The following is a 23,545-nucleotide window of genomic DNA, read 5'->3' as shown; positions in this document are numbered from 1 at the left end:
CCTTCCAAAGTCACTCTTAGGTTTGGACATTCAACTGTAGACGTTTTCAGTAGCATGATGTCCCCAAACAATCAAGTTATGCAGAAACTGAGAGACCACATTGCACACTCAAAAGTTGTAGAATAGGTTAGTACTATGTGTGTGCACAAGCACACACAGACCAGCAAGTGCAGGAAGTTTCTCCATCTGGGCTGATCTGAACTTCTACCTCACATTCAGACCTTGCACTTCCAGCGGGCACACCAAAACAAACCAGAAATCAGTCAAAAAAAGACTTCATTTAATTAGTGATACTTAAAGACTTTTGCATAGAAAAAAAAGGTTAACAAAATAATGCACAATTTTCCCACCCCACCCCTGACTAGGAACAGTATTTTTAAAACAAATATTTTAAAAGTATATTTTGCATAATGTTTAACATTCTCACTGCTTATTGCTTTCTCCACACAGCAGAGAAATGAAGTGCATAATAATACATGCTGTGCTTTTATTTAACTTGCTTCCCCGACCCACCCCCAACAACAAACTTTCTAGCTCTTGAGTCAATGAATTAAAATACTTGTTATGTCATGTTGCTGCAATAAAATAAAAAAAAAGCAAAGCATTTTTGTAGCACTGCTTGTCTGGGTAGTAAGAACATAACTTAAACTCCCAACACTTTTGTTTGGGTTGAGAACTGAACTGATACAAAACCAATGGCAACGGAGAAAGACAACCCAAAGGATCCTGTTGTCTGCATTACAGCTACTCATTCATGCCAATTCCCAACAGCTGACTGTGAAGAGGACTTGCATCCCATCTGGAGGATGCGGTATTTTCACTTGCAAAGGGAATCAAATAAATCAGATTTATCCTGGTGTTCATACATGTACATGTAACACACTTGGCTATAATTTTATGCCACCTAGTGCCAGGATGCTTGAAGTCTTGCAAGACCAAGCACTGGAAAGATCAGTGCTTCTGTCAATATCATGCATGTCACCATCTGACAAGTCTGCACAAAGAAAGTGAATTAGATCAGATTAAATTTAGCATATACATCCTCAGTTATCTGCTTGGCTATTCCATAGTTTGTAATCCTGCACAGTTAGCTAGCTTAGATCCCACTCATGTCAAGGAAATACAGCCTTAGGGTATACATTTTGTTTAAGAATGGTATCCCTGTGCTGGATCTCTGTACTCTTCTCTCCAGCATTATTTTCATACTTGGACTTTTATTATTTGCCTTGTAAAGAAAAACACATACACGTGCACACACCCACCTACACCCACACCCACACCCCACACACATTTGGAAGAGGTCAGGCACTTGCGCATTTTAAACTTAGCGTTCATCTTTCAGGTAGGCTTCTTTAGCTATAAATCCAGCGCCCCTTTAACAAATAAAAATGCATGGCAAGAGGATTAATTCTACACTCTATACATTTCTCAGGAAACGCCTACAGGGGAGTCATTGTTCTTGAAGATCACTGTGGTCCAGTCTGGTGAACAAGAAACACCTCCTGTTCATTTTGACCAATATTAAGACAGAATACGTCTTACTATTTCCCACCCGTCTTCTGGGAATCCAAAGGGCTACTTGACCTGTTAACAGTCTTTGTGTGAAAGACTTTCTATTGCAACTGTAAAATGCCCCAGGAAGGCTTGCGTAGATTTTTTTAGAAAGCTCCAACTTCAGTCCCCCAGGGTCGGTAGGGTTTACTGCTTCCGTTCCCACTGGCTTGCTGCGGGCTGGCAGATGCTGATACGGACAGCGGTGGGCTGATTGCTGTTGCAGCTGCCACTGCGGCCGCTGCACTAGGTGGCAGCATTGGGAACGCCCCAGCAAAAGAGAGAGGAAAGCTCTGAGCTGCCGCTGCTGCTGCAGCATGTACGGTGGCCGAGAGTGAGAGGAGAGAGGTAGAAAGCGGCGGGACGCAGGGAGCAACGCTGCCGGCAGAGGGCACTCTAAGCGTAGAATCGGCATGGGCAAAAGTGGCCGTGAGCAGAGCAGATCCATGGGGAGGCACTTCTGATGCTGTCGAGAGTCTGCATGGGGAGATGTCAGAAGTGTGGAGTCCATTCTGCTGCAGTAAAGCTGCAGGGAGATGGTGGAAAGCTGCCGCCCAGTGGTGAGGATGCAAAGGGTGGTGGTGATGTGCCATGGTTGAGGTCATTGCTGCAGCTTCCCTCTGAGAAGCACAGGAACTGAGATGAGAGACTAGTCTAACTCTGAGAGGGTCAGATGTGTCCAGACCTTCCACTGAACTCAGGTATCTCGCAACTTCAGTTAAGCATTCTCGAAACCCAATGCTAATGAAATCCATGGCGAGAGCATGAGCGTCAAAGTAACCTGGAACACAGAAAGAAAGAAATGAATTTAGCGACCCAATGGGATTTCTTTGTTTTTTTTCCGTTTTTTTTGGTCTTTCTTGAAATGGCAGTTCTATAATATTCTAGCTCAGGGGTCAACAAACCTTTTCAGCTCGGGGCCAGTCCACTATCCCTCAGACCTTGTGGGGGGCCAGACTATATTTTTTGGGGGGAAATGAACAAATTCCTATGCCCCACAAATAAACCAGAGATGCATTTTAAATAAGAAGACACATTCTACTCATGTAAAAACACGCTGATTCCTGGACCATCCGCAGGCCGGATTTAGAAGGCGATTGGGCCGGATCTGGCCCCCGGGCCTTAGTTTGCCTACCCATGTTCTTGCTCTTTCTCTTTAAGGCTCCCAGAACATTATTTTCAAACGGCTTTTGTATTATGCATATGCTCACTGATGGAACTGAAATGTGCTAAAGTCAACTTGCAACCAGACATTACAGTGAGAAAGAATGAAGACCATCAGTGTCTGAGACTCTTCAAACACACACACACACACACACACACACACACACACACACATTTTGAACAATAGGAAAAGGATTAAAAAGACTAAACTTCCAATGCAAGATTTTCCACCATATTGCTGAACAATGCCTGTGTATGTCACATACATAGGCACATAATTATTAGCCTTTGAAATCCTGTTCCTTTTACAGTGATATTTAAATACAATATTTGCAATATTTCAATATTGTGGATTTGCTCCTCCATACAACTGGTGCTTGCCATTATTATTATTTTAACAAAAACAACAAGGTCTTCTCTGGGTGGGTGAAACAAAGAGCATCTCATTCTATTAACGCTGTCGAGAACCCAGAATGCAGCAGCTTTATAAAGGGGTGAATCCTGCATTAGGAATCATTAGGAAAGGGACAGATAAGATATGGAAACTGTCCATATTATAATGCCTTTATACCAAATTATTTTGCAAGACCAAATTTGAAATAAAATGTACAACTCTGGTCAGATAGTCTCAAAAAGGATATTGTAAAGCTTTTGAGGCCCATGACACAATTGCATTGTATTTTAGAGGAGTGCAGCTTGGAAATGTCAATCATGGTGAAGGGCTACTAGTAATGTGACTATTTAAGACCATGTGTGTATTAGTAGGAACAGGAAGACACATTACCAGTAGTTAATCAAAGATAACCATTTATCTTTCCAAAGGAAAAAGTGGCTGTTGTCCACACTGATCAAATTCACAAATATTCCCCCTTCAAACAAACATACCCAGCATCATTTTTGAAAATACCAGTTCTTAAGGTTCAGCAACCTCCCAAATTCTTTTAAAAATCAAGTACAGCACAGAAGGAGTTTGTTTTGCACACATATTAAGTCGTGCAAATTGTTACAAGGATACTAAGAATGTATCTTTTATTTGATGTGCAGTACTTTGGTCTCCAAGGGACGCGGGTGGCGCTGTGGGTTAAACCACAGAGCCTAGGACTTGCCGATCAGAAGGTTGGCGGTTCGAATCCCCGCGATGGGGTGAGCTCCCATTGCTCAGTCCCTGCTCCTGCCAACCTAGCAGTTTGAAAGCATGTCAAAGTGCAAGTAGATAAATAGGTACCGCTCTGGCGGGAAGGTAAATGGCATTTCCGTGTGCTGCTCTGGTTCACCAGAAGTGGCTTAGTCATGCTGGCCACATGACCCAGAAGCTGTACACTGGCTCCCTCGGCCAATAAAGCGAGATGAGCGCCGCAACCCCAGAGTCGGTCACAACTGGACCTAATGGTCAGGGGTCCCTTTACCTTTACCTTGGTCTCCAGAGACAATCTGAAATAGTGTAGCAGGGGGAACTGGCAAGAAAGGAGGGGGATAGTTGTTAATGTTCCAACAACCTCCATGTGAAATACAGTTGTATCTTGGTTCTCAAATTTAATCCATTACAGGAGTCCATGCGATTCCCGAAACAGTTCGAGAACCAAGGTGTGGCTTCCTGCTGCCAATTGGAATCTACGCCAGACGTTCAGCTTCCGAAAAACGTTCGAAAACCGGAACAATCACTTCTGGTTTTCGATCGTTTGGTAGCTGAAACGTTCAAGTTTAAAGGTGTTTGACTTCTGAGGTCCGACTGTAGGTTGGTGGGTGGGGGGCATGCAAATGGCGCCTCAATTGGGAGAACGTGACTTCTGCCTGGCCCATTCCCCTAATAAAGAATTGCGCAGACAGGCAGAGACCCACCCCAACCCCAGGCGACTCCCTAGTGGAATAATGATTCATGACAACGTGTTATGGGATTAAAATTGGCCGCAACTTTATTATAAAGTTTCAGATGTAGGGAGACCTTGGCTTAGGAATTGGGCATTTATCCCTCCCAGTCCCCAGCCAGGGATCTGGGGAACATCAGGGTTAAGAGAGCCCGCCCCCAGAGCCTGGGAAATTCCTTCCTTCCCAGTCCTTTAACAGCAACCAATGACGTAGCAGTGCCCACATACCTGTGGAGAAGAGGTTAACCTGCAAAAGAAGGCATAACTGAGGGAGGGTAGGGTGGGAGGAGCTCTGGAGCCGAATGAGGACTCCCAGGTAAGTTCCACCCTCTATTGTGTGGGCAAGGCAGTCCCACCCTACCTGGCCAACTTCCCTGGCAATGCCCCCCCTCGCCGGGATTGGTTAACTTAGGCAGGAACCTCCAGATATCCAGTGTGGGAGGGGGCAAAGCCAGGTTGTATTTTAGGGAACCGCATAGGATCGGGGGGGGGGACGACTATGCGCAACCACATAAAAAACGCCCATTTGATGTGAGGAGAGGTCATTCTCATTTTAATACTAATGCTCATGTTAATGTGTTTATACCAGAGATGGGGAACTGGTGGCCCTCCAAATGTTGGACTCCCAACTCTCATCAGCCCCAGCCAGTATGGCTAATTGTCAGGGATAATGGGGTTCCCTAACCTTGATTTATTACAGGAATGGGGAATAAATAAAACAACAACTGCTACTATGAAGAAGAAGAAGAAGAAGAAGAAGAAGAAGAAGAAGACGACGGTGGCCTTCCAGTTGTGGATGTAGTGCAACTCCTATCACCCTGGTCATGAACCACACTGAACAGAGCTGATATCCAACAATATCTAGAGGGCAGCAAGTTATTCATCGCCAATTTATACAGAGCTTGAAGATGCTCAAAACCCTTCATATACATTTGCACAGGAATTCAGACAGTCATACTGTAAGGTATACTTCCGACTGGAGAATGGGACTGGTAAAGCCACCAGTGAATGGGAAATACTGTGGAAAGATCTGAGCTACACAATTTCCAGCACTAAAGTCCCAATGATTACATATTTACCAGTGTTCAAAACTTCCTATTCACTTTTATCAATTTCCATTTACAAACAACAAAAATATAGTAACCCACAAAAATATTTTAAATTAACTTTCTAGGCTTCCAGATGTTTGGCTTCTGAATTTCTAGTGTGCAGTGCAACTAGATTTTCAAAAATTCTCTAAACCAAAGCAGCTTGCTTTTCTTTTCTTTTTTTCAAAAAACGAGATAAGAAAAGAGACAGTATTCTCTTCGAAAGCCACATTCCCAATTCCACATTGCAAACATGCAGGCACACAAAATAAGCACTGATTGTGGATAGCTCTTTTTCTAGTGGTATTGGGTTTCCTCTTAACAATCCAACAGAAGATCCAAGCTTAGATGCTGTCCTGGTGAATGAATGGCACAGCCTAATTTTGCATGGAAAACATTCTTTCTAGAACAAAGGGCAATACATAAACAATAAGGAAAGTTTCCTCTGGATCCACTTCCCGTGGTATAGCAGCTGCATAATGAATTTTAACTTTGGTTTTTCATGCAGCACAATTGTTGCCGCAGCCCTCCTTGTTTATGTTTGGATGTTTGGGGTATTTGTTTTGTCTCCCTTGTGCCGATTTCAGTGCTCTTTGGAAACCCCAAACAAATCTCTGACTGGGCTGCCTGTGAATGAAGCCTTTACTCTCCCACAGTGTTATGAAAGCAAACACAAGCCCAGGGTCAAGTGGTTCTTTTGTCCCCGTAGTTCTTTCCCACGAGTTCAACCCTGCCTTTAGCATTGATTTCCAGTCCTTTAATCTAGAACTGCCTATCCCAGCTTGTCAAAGGGAGCGTTTGCTGAGATTTCCCCCTGCTAATATTAGAAAAAGTACAAAAATCAATTCCTTACCTTTCCCGCCTGTCGCCTGGAGCATCTTCAAATGATCCACTGTCATTTGCAGGATTTCTGCTTTTTCTAATTTGGCAGATCCCTTTGAGATAAGAGGCACAAACAATAAAGGCTTAAAAGTATTGCATGCTTTGATTTGGTATACCCTCTTTTGAGCTCCATCTTATGGTTTCAATTTTCCCAACCATTAGAGCATTCTCAGTTTAATTCTTCTACCCAGCATCTGTATCCCACACTTTATTTTTGCACACAAGTACTATATCACAGTTTCTAGCGTGGCATAAACTGAGCACACATTTTTTATGAAGCACAGAGTAGTGCAAACAAGGAAAACATGTATAATAGATATACACATTCACAACTTTCAAAGTAGCATTTAAAAAAAATCAATATTATTATTTATTTATTTTACACATTGCCTTTCCCCACCAGAACCAGGACTCAAGTCAGCTTACACAAATTAAAAGAAGCCTGAATAAAACACAGAAAGCTAAAAGCTAAAAAAATAATTAAAAAGTAATTGAACTTTAATAATCAAATTAAAACAATGTAAAAAAAAAAAACACTATTAAAATACAGATACTAAAAACAGCACAGAACTGTTAAAAACCCTTTCCTTAAAAGCAGCCAGTTCCCAAAAGGCCTACTGGAATAAAATAGCCTTAACCTGCTGACAAAAGGAAAACAAGGAGGGAGCCAGTCTAGCCTCACTAGAGATGGAGTGCCAAAGTCTGGGAGCCACCACCAAGAAGGCCCTCTTCTATGTCCCCATAGATGTGCCTGTGAGGGTCGTAGGACTGAGAGAAGGGCCTCCTCTGAAGATCTTAGAGCCGGGGCAGGTTCGTATGGGAAAATACAGTTCTTCAGGTAGCCTGGGAATAAGACACATAGGGCTTATAACCAGCATTTTTAATTGTGTCTGGAACAGATTAGTGGAGCTGTTGGAACAAGGAAGTTGTATGCTTCCTATAAGCAGCTCTGGCCAACAGCTTGGCTGCAGTCAGGGCTGAATCCAGGAACACATCCAAACTGCGAAACGGCATCTTCAGGGGGAGTGTTACTCATCCAGCACAGGCTGAAACCCAGTTCCCTGTTCTGCCTCCAAATGGCCAAGAGCACCTCTGGATTGCATTTCAGTTTGTTCACCCTCATCCATCTAGTCCATTAGTGATGGCAGACACTGGTTTAGAACCAATGCAGCTTCCTTGGATTTAGGTGGAAAGGAGGAGCAGAACTAGGTTTCGTCAACACACTGGTGCCACAAAACCCCCCAAAAACTCTGGATGACCTCTCCCAGAGGTTTCATTGTAAATGTAGAATAGCATGGGGGACAGAACAGAATCCTGAGGCACTCCACAAGCAAACGGGCAAGGCATCAAACAAGAGCCCCCCAGCACCACCTTCTGGGGCTGGATCTAGACATGCCAAAGAAGCAATTCAGTTAAACGCGTTGTAAACTCATACAGGGAAATCTGGTATGGAAAGAAGGGTCTCCACAGAGCCACCTGGTGTCACAGTGTTATATTGCATATACAACGCATATAAAACACTTCTTCTTTACCAAACTACCAGTAGTTGAGTCCTGGGTTTACCCTTCCAGGAAGGAATGGAGCCCCTGTAAAACAGTGCCTCCAAGTCCCATCCCAGCAAGGTGGCCCAGAAGGATACCATGGTTAAGCTGCTGAAAGGACCAGCAAAACCAACAGGGACACACTCCCCCTGTCCAATTCCCAGCATAAGCCATCCACCAAGATGACAAAGACGGTATCTGTCCTACAACCAGACCTGAAACCAGATTGAAATGGACCTAGATAATCTGTCTCGGTAAGAAAAGGTGCAAACATCCACACCAGGATTGAAAGGCCAAGAAAACCTCAAAGTTGCACAATCTTATTTGCAAGCCCCAATAAAATAAACAGGAGTTATAGGACAGCAAGGTATTTCTTTCTGCAATGAGTTTTGTGCAGGACAATGTCCCAGTGAATTGTGCCTAATGAATGGGACAGCAGTAATGCCTAACAAGTTTATGCTTTGTAGCTATGGAAAAATAAACTTGGTTTTAATACAAATTTTGTTTAGTTAATTATATATTTTTATTTTTAAAAAGCATTTGTTTACAAATCAGGAATTCAGGAGGGGGTGGTGTCTTTATCCCTGTACTTACTAAAAGGCTACCCACATTGACCCATAACTTAGCGAAACTAGACATCCTTGTTCAAACCTATTCCTAGTCTTCACTTGGATAAAGAAAAGTATAGCTTCTCATTGAAAATCTAAACCCAATTCTGTGGAATGGATTCCCAAAAACAACCTATGAGACTTGGTTCATTTTTAAAATGGAAAAGTGAAACACATATGGTCCACATGAACAGGAGCCCCCCATCTATGCATCCAACAAAGTGTCCTTCATCATTAAGGCTCATTGGAGCATGTTAGTCTTTAAATGTGCCACAAGACTCTTTGATAATATTTAAATCAAAGGGGAGGAAGAACATGTTTTAGCAATACATATACTTCAATATTCATCTTGCAAAAAATATCTAAACTTTTTTTTTTTAATGCCAAGCTGCTCTAAGGGTTAAGTTGCAGTAGGCATGTTGATGACATCATGTTATGAATGATGCCAGATAAGATGCCCATCTTCTGGGGTCATAAAATCATTTTTTAATTTTACTCTCACGGAAGAAAAACCCTTTCTCCCTTTCAACAGGAACCAAACAAAAAACCTTCAGAACTGCCTTTATCTGCCCTTTCCCGTTCAGAAGCTTTGGGTGGGATTTAAGTAAATTGTTGCATGTGTGAAACCAGATCCACTCCCATGGTGGAACTTCCTCCCATCTCCTCTTTCCTGTGCCCCCTAAATCTTGGGAAAATCCCAGAATCGGTTTAGGGGCACATATGGGGGGGAGGGGCAAGTCCCATTGCATGAGCTTGTTCTCATGCTCATTCCCCACTTAGAGCAACATTGAATTCCACCTGTTATTTTCCAGTGCCACCAAGATGAAACACTTGAGTTATATAACGAAGCACCAAGCTACAGCCAATGCTGGCAGAGGCTAGTTTGTTTAGACTCCAGTCTGCCTCAATCACATAAAAAGAAAAGGAGTGGGGCAGCCCTATTTATATAGTAAAAGGGGTCAGTGGATCAGTGGAAGGGACTTGAACTATTCCAGGGCCTGCTGTTTATCTCCCCACAGCCTCTCCCCGCCTCCAAGTCACTTTATCCATCTTGAGCTCATTTCTGACATATGAAGCCAGCTGGCAGGAAAGTAATCTTGGAAAGGGGGGGGGGGTTAATTGTGGGAGGGATGGGGGTTCAGCACCCCCTACTCATATGTTCCTTTTGCTCTCCCATGTGATTAGGTGTGAAACCATGGGTCTATCCCTACAGTGTGCAGTTATGTTCAGAGCTCCATCCAAGACTTGCTATGGCCATCCTGGTTCTATCAAGGCAAAGACAACCGACGATTCATCTTGCATTACCTCAAAGCACATTGCTTTTCAATAGCACCTATTCACACATTCAGCTGCGAGTCAAGCCATCGAGTGCTGTGCTTGAACATGAGAAGTCCAAGTTTGTGCATCTTACTGAGCAACCAACTTCTAAAAGTCACTTTCTCTCTCAGCCTAACTAACTCCCAGGATGGTCCTCAGAATAAATGAGCAAATAACTGTGAAGCAATTTGTGCACTCAAAATTGCTCAGGCTCCGCGACACTCTGATCCCTAAAAGTCCATTATCTTTACTGCTGGAACTCCATACAGAATTTAAATATTCTTCAATAAATGTCTAAGACTGCTACATGTCTTCAAATGAAAAGCTTGTGATTTCTACTTAGCGACTCAATGATTGATTTATTTTTGTTGGAAGCACCCTCTGGTTTCTGCCATCAGCCAAGGGACCAAGGACTAATGGAAGGTGGCACTCTTGGCCCCCCAGGAAGGGCATCATGGCAAAGGGAAGAGCAGCATAACCCAATCCATTCTCCATTGAACGAGAAATTGCAAAGAGCTTGCTTCCCTATGAGGAAGAACCCTCTGATCCAACAGGGGAACCAAAGAGAAACATGCGCTGGTCCAGGGTACAAGCTTGTGTGCGCGCAAGTGTTGTATTGTAAGACAATCAGTCAATTGAAAGACTGGGGTATGTCTTTAAAAAAAAAGTTTAAGCAGAAATGGTCACCTTTCCCTTTGAAGAGCCAACTGAATGTACCTATATATAGCAGTCATAGAAGTCGGCTAAAGAACATTCAACAGTATCTTCAGTTGCACCAGTAAAGAGAATGGATGTGTAGCTTTTCTCAGAATGACTTGGATTACAACAAACCTGAATACTAATACTATTTTCTTTCTTTTTTAAAAAGCCATTTGATCAAGACTAGACAGCAATGATAACACGTGGCCTGGCAGACTGTATGAAAGTTTATTCCAATGGCCCTTTCCCCGTATTATTTATTATTTTTATAAATGTAATAAGCACAGTAAGCCTTGGCATTTTTAGATTTTATATGACCTGGGTTATCTTAGATTGCTTTGCTTTGCTTTTCCTTCCCCCGTCCTTATCTTTCCCCTGTATTACAACTTGTACTTTCCTCAGTGCTAATCTTTTCCATTGACCCAACACAAACATTTTTAGCAAGAGCTGAGTAATAGCTGCCCGATGCTGGGTAATTTCCAGGAGCTTTAGAAGCCTTTATAATGTTTGTGGTTTTCAAGAAGTAAACAATGCAATGGGACAATCAACTGTTGTCCCTTGTCCCACTTTCTCTGACTAGCTCAGGACAACTCCATGTTCCCATGCTGCCAAAGTCTGCTGAGCTTTGCAAGTTGCTAAAGGTATAATGTGGGTAGCAGGAATGGTGTTTTGCCTGCTCATAGTCACCCCCCCCGCCCCATCTGCTTGTATCTGCATTAAAGGCCTAGTCTGTGCATAGTATATACCATCTACTCCACCATATATAAAACACATCAACTTTCCCTACAATGAGATATGAGAAGGAGTTGCAAGAATAGGGAGATCTACATATGGCCTAAAATAAAAGTGCTTGTTTTCTTCCAATGTGGGATAGCTCCCTTAATAGAACATTTCATGACCATTGGGGGAAAAGTAGTGTTGGGAATCAAAATTGGAATGGTAATATTTCCAGAAAATTTGAAGGCACGGGGAAGAGGTTTTCCCCCCAGTTTGGGTAAATATATATACGTGTGGAATATTTTAGGAATATATATATATATATATATATATATGGGGGGGTGCTTTCAACCATTTACAGTTTGAAAGTCACTTTGTTACCTTAGGAACATAAAATGTATCATGGTTTGCCATAAAATTATCATGTCTGGTTTATTATACAGTTTATTCAGACAATAATCCCAAATTGAATTTACCATATAAGACACGCCCTATTTTGGGGGACTCAGATTTAAGAAAATGGGGGGAGAGATGTATCTGTGTATAAGGCGCCCCCTAATTTTTGACATTATTTTTTAGGGGGAAACCTAGTCTTATACACGAAAAAATATGGTATTTTTTAAAAGAAAATGTTTACAAACTGAGCTACAAGCTGCTGAACTGTAAGGAACCTGACCTGTAAGAAACTTCTTTGACTATGCCAGTTTATGAGGAGCAGGCAGAAAACAATAAAAACAAAAGAAAACACCCATATTAGTAAAAGAAAGAAAAATATTACATCTCCTCCAGTCCTCCTGTGTCAAGCAGACATAAAGCACTAATTTCCATAAAAAGAAATGAGGGAAAAAGCAAGGGGATAACCAAGACTCAATGAATGTACATGAAATTTAATTAGCTGTGCTTTCTCAGCTATTGCTTTCAGTTTCTACTTCTTCCAATTCTTCATATTTGTCATCACTATAGTTATCATGGCCTTAAGGGTTGCTCAGTTTGAATTGACCTTCTCTATCCTTCTACAAAGAAGGCCTGAAACCTTCTTCCATCCCTTGTGCCCATGGCAGCGCCCCCTAGAGGCAGAAATACATCTTCCTCTTTCATTTGAGAGCTGCACTAAGGACTCTCTTGTCCTCTTGTGTACAGGAATCGTAATCATCTGACACTGTTACATAGTCTCACATGAAAGTGTTCCTGTTAACAATAGTATTTTTGTTTGTCGTCCATTTTTTGTTTTTGTTTATTCCAAAAACAACCACAGTCAGATGGGTGGGGTGCAAATAATAAAATTATTATTATAATATTATTGTCATGTTATTCCAGACTAAGTGGTATGAACCTGAACCATGTAGTTTCAATTTTTGAAGGATGGAGAATAATTCCTCAAATACATAAACAAACATTCTCTCAAGAGTTTCAAAGTTAACTCGTGTAAGTTGATTTCGTACAGGTTTCATTGTGTTATATAACATGATACTCATCTCATGCTTTCTTCCGTGCAAGCAATCTATTCCAGAGCCTACGTTCAAAATACTTACCACATAGAAAATGCATTGTATTCCCTTAGATTTCAATGACTCTGCACCACACTGAGGTCGTAATCCTATGAGCACTCATCAGGGAATGAATCCCATTTAACTCAGTGGGGCCTACTTCCAAGTAGACATTTCTGTATAGGATTCCACTGTAAATCATAATGATTGCAATTTCGAGGTTGCAATTACATTTCCCAATTTTGGACCTATTGCATCTTCAGCACCAAGAGAAGCACCTTTCTCCAGACTTCTCTCCCAAAGTCAAGGAATCACAACTGGTTACGAGTCAGTAATGAGATGCTAAAAACCCTCCAAACTTTTGTTATTGTTGAAGGGGCTTAATCGAGAGGTTCTGTTTTCATATTTAGAAATGATCCAAATACAACACTTGTGTTCCTCCAACTCTTATAAGCTGGTGACTGAAGTGATTTAATTTTCCTCCTGTGCATGCAACACAACTTCACATCACCTTGAATAATTCCACAGAAGAGTAAGGTTCCTTTCCTCCCATATAGTTCTATGATTCTACAAAGTCAGTGGAAATCTTTTGAAGTACGTTACGCTTAGCAATATTGACGAAACCTATTTGTGCTGTTCTCAGGAATCACAAATTTACATTTAAGAAAGGGGTTCTGCACAACATGTTTCACTTTTTTTTGTGAAAGCAAGATAAAAATATCCAAAATAAATAAAACACTATATAGAAAGATCAGTAATTATAATGAGTGTGCCGACACATTACATCAGAACATGTCCAACACAAAGTTTTGGCTGGGACAATTCTGCAAGAAGAATGCTAATTTTATTTTTTTAATATATTAATTGTATAAACCAGCCTGGGATCTTCATAGATGTTGGGCAGCTTAAGAATGGAATAAATAACTTTTTTATATATAGGAAATAATTTTTATTCACCCTTCCTCATGTGATCACCCTGCAAAAACTTACATTTAAAAAACTGTATTCCAACTTGGACCATTTTAAAGAGCTGCAGCACTAGCAACAATTGTTATATCTGAACAGCTTCTTTTTAAGAATTTAAATATTTGAGAGAGCTTATTAAATAGCCAGCTTATTAAGGATCTGAAACAATCAGATTATTTTACTAATTAAATTTAGAATTAAATAAAAAAAGTATCAGAAAGGAGAGGGATGAGAATACAATGCTGTTAAAAGATTTATGCAGGAGGGTATTTGACATGTGTGGGCTTTTTAAAAAACTGTAAGGAATAAAGCACTTTTAAAAACAGCAAAACAAAACCACTACTGGAATGCATAGAAAGAACAGAGACAACACGAACACTATTGCCCTTAAGGGAACAGCAAACCAGAGAATGGAAATGTTTTTCAGCCTTGTGGAGAATTTTGCTTTTAATAGTTTTGCCACAACAAAGCATTTTATTGAAGTGCCTGCTCTGTGCCAGATCAGAACACATCCAGCCTTATTTTTAATGAGCTTTATGAAAGACCCAACATGACCAGATGAGTTGAGATACAGAATATTTATGCTTACTTGTTTTTCAAATGCTGTTGGCACAAGCCGCCTCAGTTCGGATAAACTGTTATTTATGCGATCACGGCGCCTTTTTTCTATGATCTATTGCCAAAACAAAGCAATAAATTGATATAAAAGTTAAGGTGCATAGAAGGTAAAAACAGCAGAAACAAATGCAATTGTTACATTAAAAATATAAGGGAAAGCCTTACCCCTCTTCGCTTTTTCCTGGCCATGATCTGAGATGTTGTCGTAGGCGAATTTGATCGGATCACTGAACTGGCACTGTGCCTGAGGAACAGTTGAAAAGGCATGTCAGGTACAGCATCCTATTGTGTTGTTTGTTGCAGAGGTCTAAACAGAGCCAGCTCAAGGCATTTTTCCGCCCGAGGCGAAGGAAAAGGTGGTGTCTTCTGCCAACACACACACAGAAGCCAATTCGACTGGAAATTGAATTTTACTCCAATTACAAAATCTTACTTTACAAATGTTGAAAATGAAGGACAATTATTCCTAAGCAAGTATTGTTTTACTCTGTCCTGTTTTGTACAACTTTTTTGTTTTCAGCTGTACCGGCAAAAGGACAGTCTCTTCCACTACACTTGAGGGCAGCAAGCTAGTGTAGGGGTGTCAGGGCAAGCCACATGGAACACACAGCTGTCTCCTCCCTGTACCTCAACATCTGCCACCTGAGGCAGCTGCCTCACTTTGCCTCATCATAGGGCCAGCCCTGGGTCTAATGCCTCCCTCCTCCCACCAACACGAGGGCTATGTAATTTATATCGTAAACCGCCCTGTGATCCTCAGATGAAGGACAGTATATAAATTTTAAAAATAGGAATTATAATAACTTGAGGTTCTCTATATACTGTTGAACACCGAACTCTCATTGGCCCCAATCAGGTTGGTCAATGGTTAAGAGATGGTGGGTCCAACAACATTTAAAAAGGCACGGGTTCCCCATTCCTGTTTCAAGTGCTCAGTAAAATATGGAAGCAGGCAGAAGAAAACTTTCACTACCACTCTTCAGCCCCATCACACCATCCCCTTTAGTTTTGCTCACCAAGAAGTTCATTTAAAAAAATAAAAAGAGTCCTCCCAAAATATTCCACGGTCCTGAGTTCACCCTGACTGGGTGATCTCAGTACCGGCAAATATGTAAAATATTCATTACATAAGAGTTCAAATGTATTAACCATGTACTCAAAAGAACTACTGATTAAGTGTCTAATATTGAGCACACTCAAGCCTACTGCTTCCAATACAGCAGAAATAGATACTTGATACAAAAAGGACATGCCTCTGACTTGCCTATGTTTGGCAGAAATCACTTTATCAAGCAAAAGATATAGAAGCAGCAGTCTGAAAAGGATTAGGCTCACTTCCATGTATTTTGCCGAGCATACACACAAGAAATATTCACAGCTGATGCAAGGCACATGTATTTTGACTAAACTCACATCTGTGTACAAAAAACATTAACCAAAAAATGGTCATCACTTGGAAATACAAATATTCCGCCGAGATCAATGAGATTTCCTAACTACGCATGTTGGATTGTAAAATGCTTCATATTCTAACAAACTTGATTAGGATGCTTGGGTTTTTCTAAAAAGCAGAGTGCCCAGCCTTCAACAAAATTATCAGGTACTTCTGTTGTGCAATCTCCATTCATCTCAGAAGGATAACCTCAATTACAGCCCCTTTTAGTTGGCAGTCGCTTGAACCACTAGACCAGGCATAGGCAAACTCGGCCCTCCAGATGTTTTGGGACTACAACTCCCATCATCCCTGACCACTGGTCCTGTTAGCTAGGGATGATGGGAGTTGTAGTCCCAAAACATCTGGAGGGCTGAGTTTGCCTATGCCTGCACTAGACTGCTTTGATTCTAAGGCAGTCCATCAATTATCCTCATCTGTCAATCACATTGCTTTAGATAATTCCAGATTAAATATTTTAAAATTCTTGAGACAATCCAGTTAGAGTTAAATAGTTGTATGTCCCACTGATTACTATGTAAGCCATTTTTTACTTCATTCTGAATAGATTGTTTCCTTTTCTTTTATAACAACCAATTGCAATTGCATATGACATATATATCATCTGGACCTCAACGAAGAGGAAACTTTTTTTTTACTGACAGCCCATATATTTAGGTGATTATTTCTGACATACTACAGGCCCTAGAACCTAAATTTAGCATGCAAACACCTGTTAGTATTTCCTCCTCTGCATTTATCCAGCTACATTTTTTGGCTTCACTCAGATAACGACATTAATTGGAATTAAATTTTCTCTGTTGACTTCTACGATACTACCCCAGAGTAAGTGACTTGTGGCATAACACTACTGTAATTGGATTTAAGGTTTAAAACTTACACAATATTTCCATGAAATTCAGATGTAATTGTCCAGCTAATCTACACTAACCATCTTGATTGGGAATGAGACCGAACTACTACAGCCAGGGCGTTGGTTTTTTCCAGCTGAAGCTCACAGGAGCTCAGTTCTAGCATCTCTCAGGTGAACACGGTGGAAGTTCATGGTGAGCTGCAGTATCTCTTTCGCTAGAAAAAAATTGCACTGTGTACAGCCTATATAAACCCAACTGGCTAACATTAAATACTACTACTGTGTAGATACCCTGAAACAGGTTAATTTAAAATGGATTATAAAAAGCAATTGGATTTATTGCATCATGTGGATAATGCCTCTTTAAACTCCCAAATCATAACACGTCTGAGCAAACCCAGGAGAGCAGCATTTTAAAAGACAAAGGGAATCACTGACTGAAACAGTAATTTTACTGCTATCTTTTTATAGCATCTCTGTTAACAAAATTCTATCAAAAACTACTTTCTTTAGTCCCACTGGGCAATATCCAAGGAAGTCATATTCAGAGGGAACCCATTAAAATCAATGGACATGTTACTGAGTAAGACTAGGGCTGGATACTACCAAGTTTTCAATGAGAGATTTAAGCATGCCACTGATATAACTGGGAGTTAAACATGTCTAACTCTGGCTGAACTTTGTTTTAGCTTTGACTCTGCATTGTTTCATGAAATTAATTATTAAAGGCAGCCTAAAAATTAGGCACAATTTTTGTTTATTAACAGTGCAAGCCAAGCCATGTCTACTTAGAAAGTAAGTTCCCTACTGAGTAGGTGCCACTAACTGCGAGGTAAGTAGAGCTAGAATTGCAGTGTTACTTATTCAGTTGTTTTCTACTTTCTTCAGAATCACAAACCAACCCCAACCACTCTATATTGAGACTTGGTAAAATTCAAATTTCTTTAGCTGATTAATCAACTAATATAATTCAGTTGGTTGACAGCCCTCTTGTGAAAATATCTTGTTTTGCTTTGATAGCAATCACCCTTTCTTCAAACACTCTCACCACAAACATCTCAAGGCCTTGAGGATTGTTACACAAGCAGATGTAATGAAGCATACCTTGCTCTACTTATCTCAACAATGCTCCAGCTTCACCTATTATTCTGAAGCAACTGTGCCCCCCCCATTTGAGTTCAATAGCATTCTAATCAATCTCTCTTCTTTTCTAGGTTTCATCCATACTGTTGTTTAATGTGAATAGCCTGGTAGCTCCATTAATTACTCCTTGTCCATAAGAAAATCTCTTCTAAATCAATGCCTCCCACACTTTCTCAACTATTAATCCAGATGTTTGAAGTATCCCTTGTTATGAGAAAATCCAGATTGATGGGGAAGAAAGTGTGGGAAGGCAGTGATCTGCAGAATTGAAGAATTTATGGAGGTATAGGAAACTTAGTGTCCATATTAAACAACAGTAGGTACGGCTGAGACCTTAACTCATTTCCACCCCATCCTTCCTAGCAGGCAAACCCAGGTCATTTGCTGGGAGGTGAGTTATACTGGATTTGCCTTCTTTTCTGATAATGACCTACAACAGTACACACCTAGAAAAATTCTAGTAACACAGGATTAGTAGTATAAGACTGGTTCAAGTATTTCAAGGGATGCCTTCCACCCCAATTCTAGTCTTGCAAGCGGCTGCAGTTCCACTTTACACAGAATCTACTAGTTCAGTACTGCTACTACTCAACACATGCTAATTGTCAACAGCCTACAGGACACAAAATGTGATACTCCATCCCCCACACTCCCCTTTTTGCTTAACATCTAGCACTAAAGAACAGTTCCAAAAGATGTATATTGACCAAGACTATATGGCTGACTGTGATAAAAGTACAGTACTCTGCTACTGTTGCTATGCTTTTTTTTCTACCTAGACAAACTTACGCTCTTACATATATCCCCAAGAGAATTTTTTACAACTAAGGATGCCAGTTAGTGAAGGGAAAAGTAGATAGCTGGGGGAAAGAAGTGTGACGTCCGAGTAGGGTAGAAAATAGACCCCCTACGTTCTATTAGAACCTAACAAAATAGGGTGCCATTCATCAGGGCAGGACTTCAGAAGCCCGTCAGCAAAATGAGTAAGTAGCAGGACCACAAAGCCACGTTTTTGAAGCAAATTATCTAATACATATTAACAGTGAAATAGCACTCTTACCCCGCTCCCTTCCACAAAACCATCAAGTCCAGATCTAAAATTTATTAACTGCCCCTCCGATGCCAGAATATCCAACACTGCACAGAAGTCAAAAAGGGGCGCCAAGAAACAATGGTCCCACACGGGTGGGGGTGCCTTTGATCTGGCTCTCCATCCTCCTCTTCCACCCCCTCCCACAGAAAAAGAGGAGGCACGGTCCAGATTTTTGTTCTTGTTGCAAATAATAAAAAAAAAACCCGGAACGAACAAACTTCGTCCTTACCCAGAGTAATTATTTTCACTCCCCACGTCTATAGTCTCGTCCATATCGCTGTCTGAGGTAGTTTCCTCGCAAGGCCGCTTCATTGTGGCCCAAGGAAAGAGTCCAGCTTCCAAATCAGGAGATAAACAAGGAGAACTCAGGTCTGCGGTTTCCCTTTTTGGACAGTGACTCCGGATTAAAGCCCGCCTATCCCTCCCCAGCCGGCGCCAGCGAACTGAATGGATTTCTGAAGCTCTTTCCCACGCTGCAGCTCAGCCTCGAGCACAAGAGCCCGCCCACAGGAGGGGCGAAGCCACGCCCCTCCTCCTCCGGCTGAGCCCTCTGGATTGGGGCAGCGGAGGAGTGAGTGACAGGCCTCCTTCCCCGGCGCTTCTGCCCGCTTCTTCATTGGCTGAAGCGCGGCAGCGGTCCCGGCGCCAAACACTCCTGGGCGTCTTGGAAGCGTGGGAAAGCCCGGAGCACCTCGAGCGCGCAAGGGAGACGGGGAGGAAAGAGGGCGGGAGGGTGGCTGGAGCTGGCCGGGAGACACCTTCAGCTGGATAGCTCGGGCAGGAACTGATCAAAGCGTGTGTTTCTGCTAGGTGGCTTCGCAGCCAGCGAAGCAAGCCACAGACTGCGAAAGGGATTAATAAAACCCACAGAAACAAGCGCAGATGCATGCGCGAATAATGTCAGTCCGGGCACGCAGCGTTTACACTTCTCAAATCTGACCCAACAGTGGAAAAAGTTCCAGAAAGAAAAAAAGTTTGACGGGTGGAAATAATTTGCACCTTTTTATATACTGCAGGAGAACACAAGAGAGCTTTAGGGAAAGATCCGGCTGGAGGGGGCGAGCTTTGTCCTATTTATAAAACAAAGGCAGAAACTATGAGGAAGGACTGCTTGTAGGGGAGACAACTCTTTGGTTGTCTTTGCGTACCGTCTACAGATGAGGAAGAAGGATTTTCGTCAACAGGCGTAGGATTTCCCCCTTAGGTATCACTCTCTTCCCGCACTTTTGCAAGGAGAACCAAGCGCACGGGCGTCTCTTTTTCCTTTGCAGACAGAAAGCGGAGAGTGGGAAGAGAGGTCACTTTAGGAATAATTAACAGTGACACTTACAGGGTTCTTTTAAAAAATGTTTCAAATATGCTTTAGGATGTCTTTATCGCTTTATCACTTGTTTGCCATCCTGGGCTCTTTTGGAATGGTTCTAGAAGGTAGGAATCAAAAATAGCTGAGCAGATTGAACATCTGGAAAATTTTTTGCAGCTTGAGATATAACACGTAACACCATAAAGACACACTTTAGAAGAAAAGTCCTTGCGCAGCATCAGAGGCCGCATTCTGCTTACAAAGATGCTTGTGGCCTATTAAAAGGAGGGAGCCACAACAAACTCGGCAGGCAGCGTTTGCTTTAGTTTGACAGAGTATTTAAACTAGGGCTCCCCCTCCTATTTGTTGGCGTATGTGATTCTGAGTGTGTCCTCTGGCCATGAACGTCTACAGCCTGCAGGAATTTTTCAGGGGAAAGGGAAAGTTGGTTTCTTACCCCCCTCCACCATAATAAATAAATAAATAAATTAGTGACTGTACTCTTCGCTTCCTACCTCAGGTTCTACAAATGCCCAAACCTTCCTTTTAAAAAGAAAAGAAAGCTGGGATCCTTGGGATTAGGGTTCATGTGAGTGGGGGTTTCATTGCCTCTCACTGTATCTCTGTTGGCAGTGTTTCTTATGGGAACCCGTTCTGTCTTCCAGTTCACAAGGCAATTGAGTGAAATGTAGTTGGAGCAGGGCCGGCTCAAGACAAAATGGCACCTCCCTTCTGCCATGGAAGAAGTGGAGGAGTGAAGATCGATACCAGGAACAAAGGCACTGGCAGAATCAAGATCTACATTGGGATCCATTGGCCTTGTGGATTCTGCCGCCTGAGGCAGTCACCTCACCTTGTCTCATGATTGGGCCAGCCATGGATTGGAGGCAGGATTGGAACCGAAGAGAGTGGGAAATATTGGATTACCACTATATTTACATCTGGTTGCGTTTACAGCTTCAAATAATAGCAACATCAATACAGGTCAACTAACACAGTGTATTCCTATACATGATGGAATTCAGTGGGCCTTATTTCAGACTCAAATAAACCCAAAGGGATTTATTCCAGCACATTAAGGCTTCAGTGCACTCTCAACTCTTCACATAGACATTATAGGAGCATTTCGTGGATTAGACATTTTTAGACTTCTGGCTCCTTTGTGCCCAACTCATTGACATGGTGTGATAGAATATAATAAGATGACATAAGAGAGGGAAGCGGGGGAAGGCAAACGTTAAAGAAAAAGGCAGTGAAGTGGGGAGTGTGAAAAAGAACCGAGGCAGAAAAGTGCAAGAAGAGGCGGGAATGACGGGAGAAGGGAGAGGGGGGAAAGGCCGGGCGATGGACACAGAACGGAGGGGCGACGGGACTTTACAATGAATGTCAAACGCAGAGACTCGAGGAGAAAGGAGGAGGCAGGCGGGCACAGAGGAGAAAGAGGAGCGGGTGGAGGGCAAGGGCTGCCTTTGGTCGCCCGCCCGTGCTGCTGGCGGCGGCGGGGCGGCCTCCCCGCGTGAACAGAAACCCGACCCGTTTCAGCTCGGATGGCTTTTGAAATGCAACCTGCCTCGCGCTATCCCCCGGCCTGTCTGTCATCCGCCAGGCCTCTCCCCGCAAGGGCGGTGCCCTTTCCCCCACGGTCTCCTGCGCGCCCGACCAGGCCCCGTCCACCCCCAGCAGAGGCCGCTTCCTTGCCTCCACCCGCCCCGGGCAAGGGACGCTGGGTGCTCTCGGAGGCGCTGCGCGGCCACATAACAAGAAGCCCGCAGACCTGAGCGACAACAGGGTGTTATAGTTGGGAGCGTGAAGGCAGAGGAGGAACAGCAGCAACTGGATTTTGGCGACCATCCTAAATGGAAATGCGTCCAGCGACGCTTGCAGACCAGCGGACATAAAACCAAGCCGCTGTTCGTGCCCTTCACTCTCTGAACCCCTAGTGCTAGGCAGAAGCCACTTGGGAGAGGAAAAGGGTTGGGCCTTCTTTTTCTTTTCTCCTTTTCTGTTTCTCTCTCTTCCCTGCCCCTTCAGTGCCAAGATAATTCTTGGCCCCCCTTCAAAATTCCCCAGAATTAAATACAGATAAAACGTTTAGAAGGAAATTAGGAAACATCCCCGTTTTCTTCGCAGGAATATGAAATACCTAGGTTTGTCATGAACTCTGAAGTTTGTGCTTCTTCCCGACAAAAGTATAGCAAGGAGAACTTTTTGCGAAGTCAGGCTCCAGGCCCAGCGTTCATGTTCGTGTTTTCTAAGTAAGCATCTGGGGGCAGCTTGCTTATTTATTTTCCTGCATTTAACGTCTCCCCTCCCTTCCAACATGGGACCCAAGGCAGCGTATTTGGGGCTCCCGGGCGGTGACCCGTCCGCGAACTGACCGATCTAAGACCTGCGGATCTCCAGCAGGGCGGCCCCCTGAGCCTAGCGTACCTTTAGGCCGCGCCACGAGACGTCGTTCAAATTAGTCTCGCGAAGCTTATTGGGCCCTGCTTTTGCCTTTCAGGGATGTGAGAGAATGCGGGTTAACCGCACACGCACCTTCCCGGGTCCCTTGGAGGGTGCGGGGCGGGGGGCGAATACAAAAATTATGCAACCAATAAATAATAGCACGGTATATCATATATGTTCGGCTTTGGAAAAAGGGACGCAAATATTCCGCCTCTCCTGCTCCATATTTGCGTGCTCTTAAAATGCTGGGACTGTAAAGAATCGTAATGGCGGGTTATGGGCGTAGCCTGGCCGAAGTTGCAATGCCTCCAAGCGATCCAAGAACGTAAGAAGAGCCTGCTCAGGCCACTGACCCATCTAGTCCAGCATCCTGTTGTCACGGTGGCCAACCTGATGCCAGTGGGAAGCAGGATGTGAGGCGCGCAACAGCACTCTGGCCTCCTGCGGGTCTACTTAGAAGTAAGCCCTACGTTCACTGGCCCTCTCAAGCAAGCGTGCAGAGAATTGCTGCAGGCTTGAGACGCTCCGCCTTGGGCGCCCCGGTGCGTGTATGTGCAGACCTTTAAAACCACGGGGGCGACTATTCGAAGGGCTTTTCGGATAGGTTAGCGGTGGCCATTTCCTGCCAATCAACAGAGAGCGTCGGGCAGGCAGAGCGCGCTCGCGCCCGGCGCCTGCTCTTTTGGCGCCCGCTGAGGCAAAAGAAGCGCCTCGGTTGGTTCCACGTTCGGCCCCTTTGCAAGGCGGCG

The 23,545-nt window shown here is 43.0% G+C and overlaps 1 protein-coding gene across 4 annotated transcripts; it reads right to left on the bottom strand.

The window, feature by feature from the left end:
- Nucleotides 1–259: 259 nt before the first annotated feature.
- Nucleotides 260–23,327, bottom strand: HEY2 (hes related family bHLH transcription factor with YRPW motif 2). 4 transcript variants are annotated; one of them, XM_081000001.1, is made up of 5 exons: nt 23,150–23,327; nt 14,669–14,747; nt 14,475–14,558; nt 6,522–6,603; nt 260–2,332 (listed from the first exon to the last, which is right to left on the bottom strand). In XM_081000001.1, the coding sequence occupies exons 2-5, from the start codon at nt 14,690–14,692 to the stop codon at nt 1,659–1,661; spliced, it is 864 nt and encodes a 287-aa protein (XP_080856127.1). In that variant the 5' UTR covers nt 14,693–14,747; nt 23,150–23,327; the 3' UTR covers nt 260–1,658. The 4 variants fall into 4 exon arrangements, with proteins under 4 accessions (XP_080856127.1, XP_080856125.1, XP_080856126.1 ...); XM_080999999.1 differs by lacking the exon at nt 23,150–23,327 and adding an exon at nt 22,492–22,699; XM_081000000.1 differs by lacking the exon at nt 23,150–23,327 and adding an exon at nt 19,275–19,664.
- Between the last annotated feature and the right edge of the window lie 218 nt (nt 23,328–23,545).

The sequence above is a fragment of the Podarcis pityusensis genome (genome assembly GCF_964106645.2).
Source record: "Podarcis pityusensis genome assembly, chromosome: 3".
NCBI lineage: Eukaryota > Metazoa > Chordata > Lepidosauria > Squamata > Lacertidae > Podarcis > Podarcis pityusensis.
The sequence above is the reverse complement of the archived record's forward strand: the minus strand, read 5'-3'. Positions and strand labels throughout refer to the sequence as shown.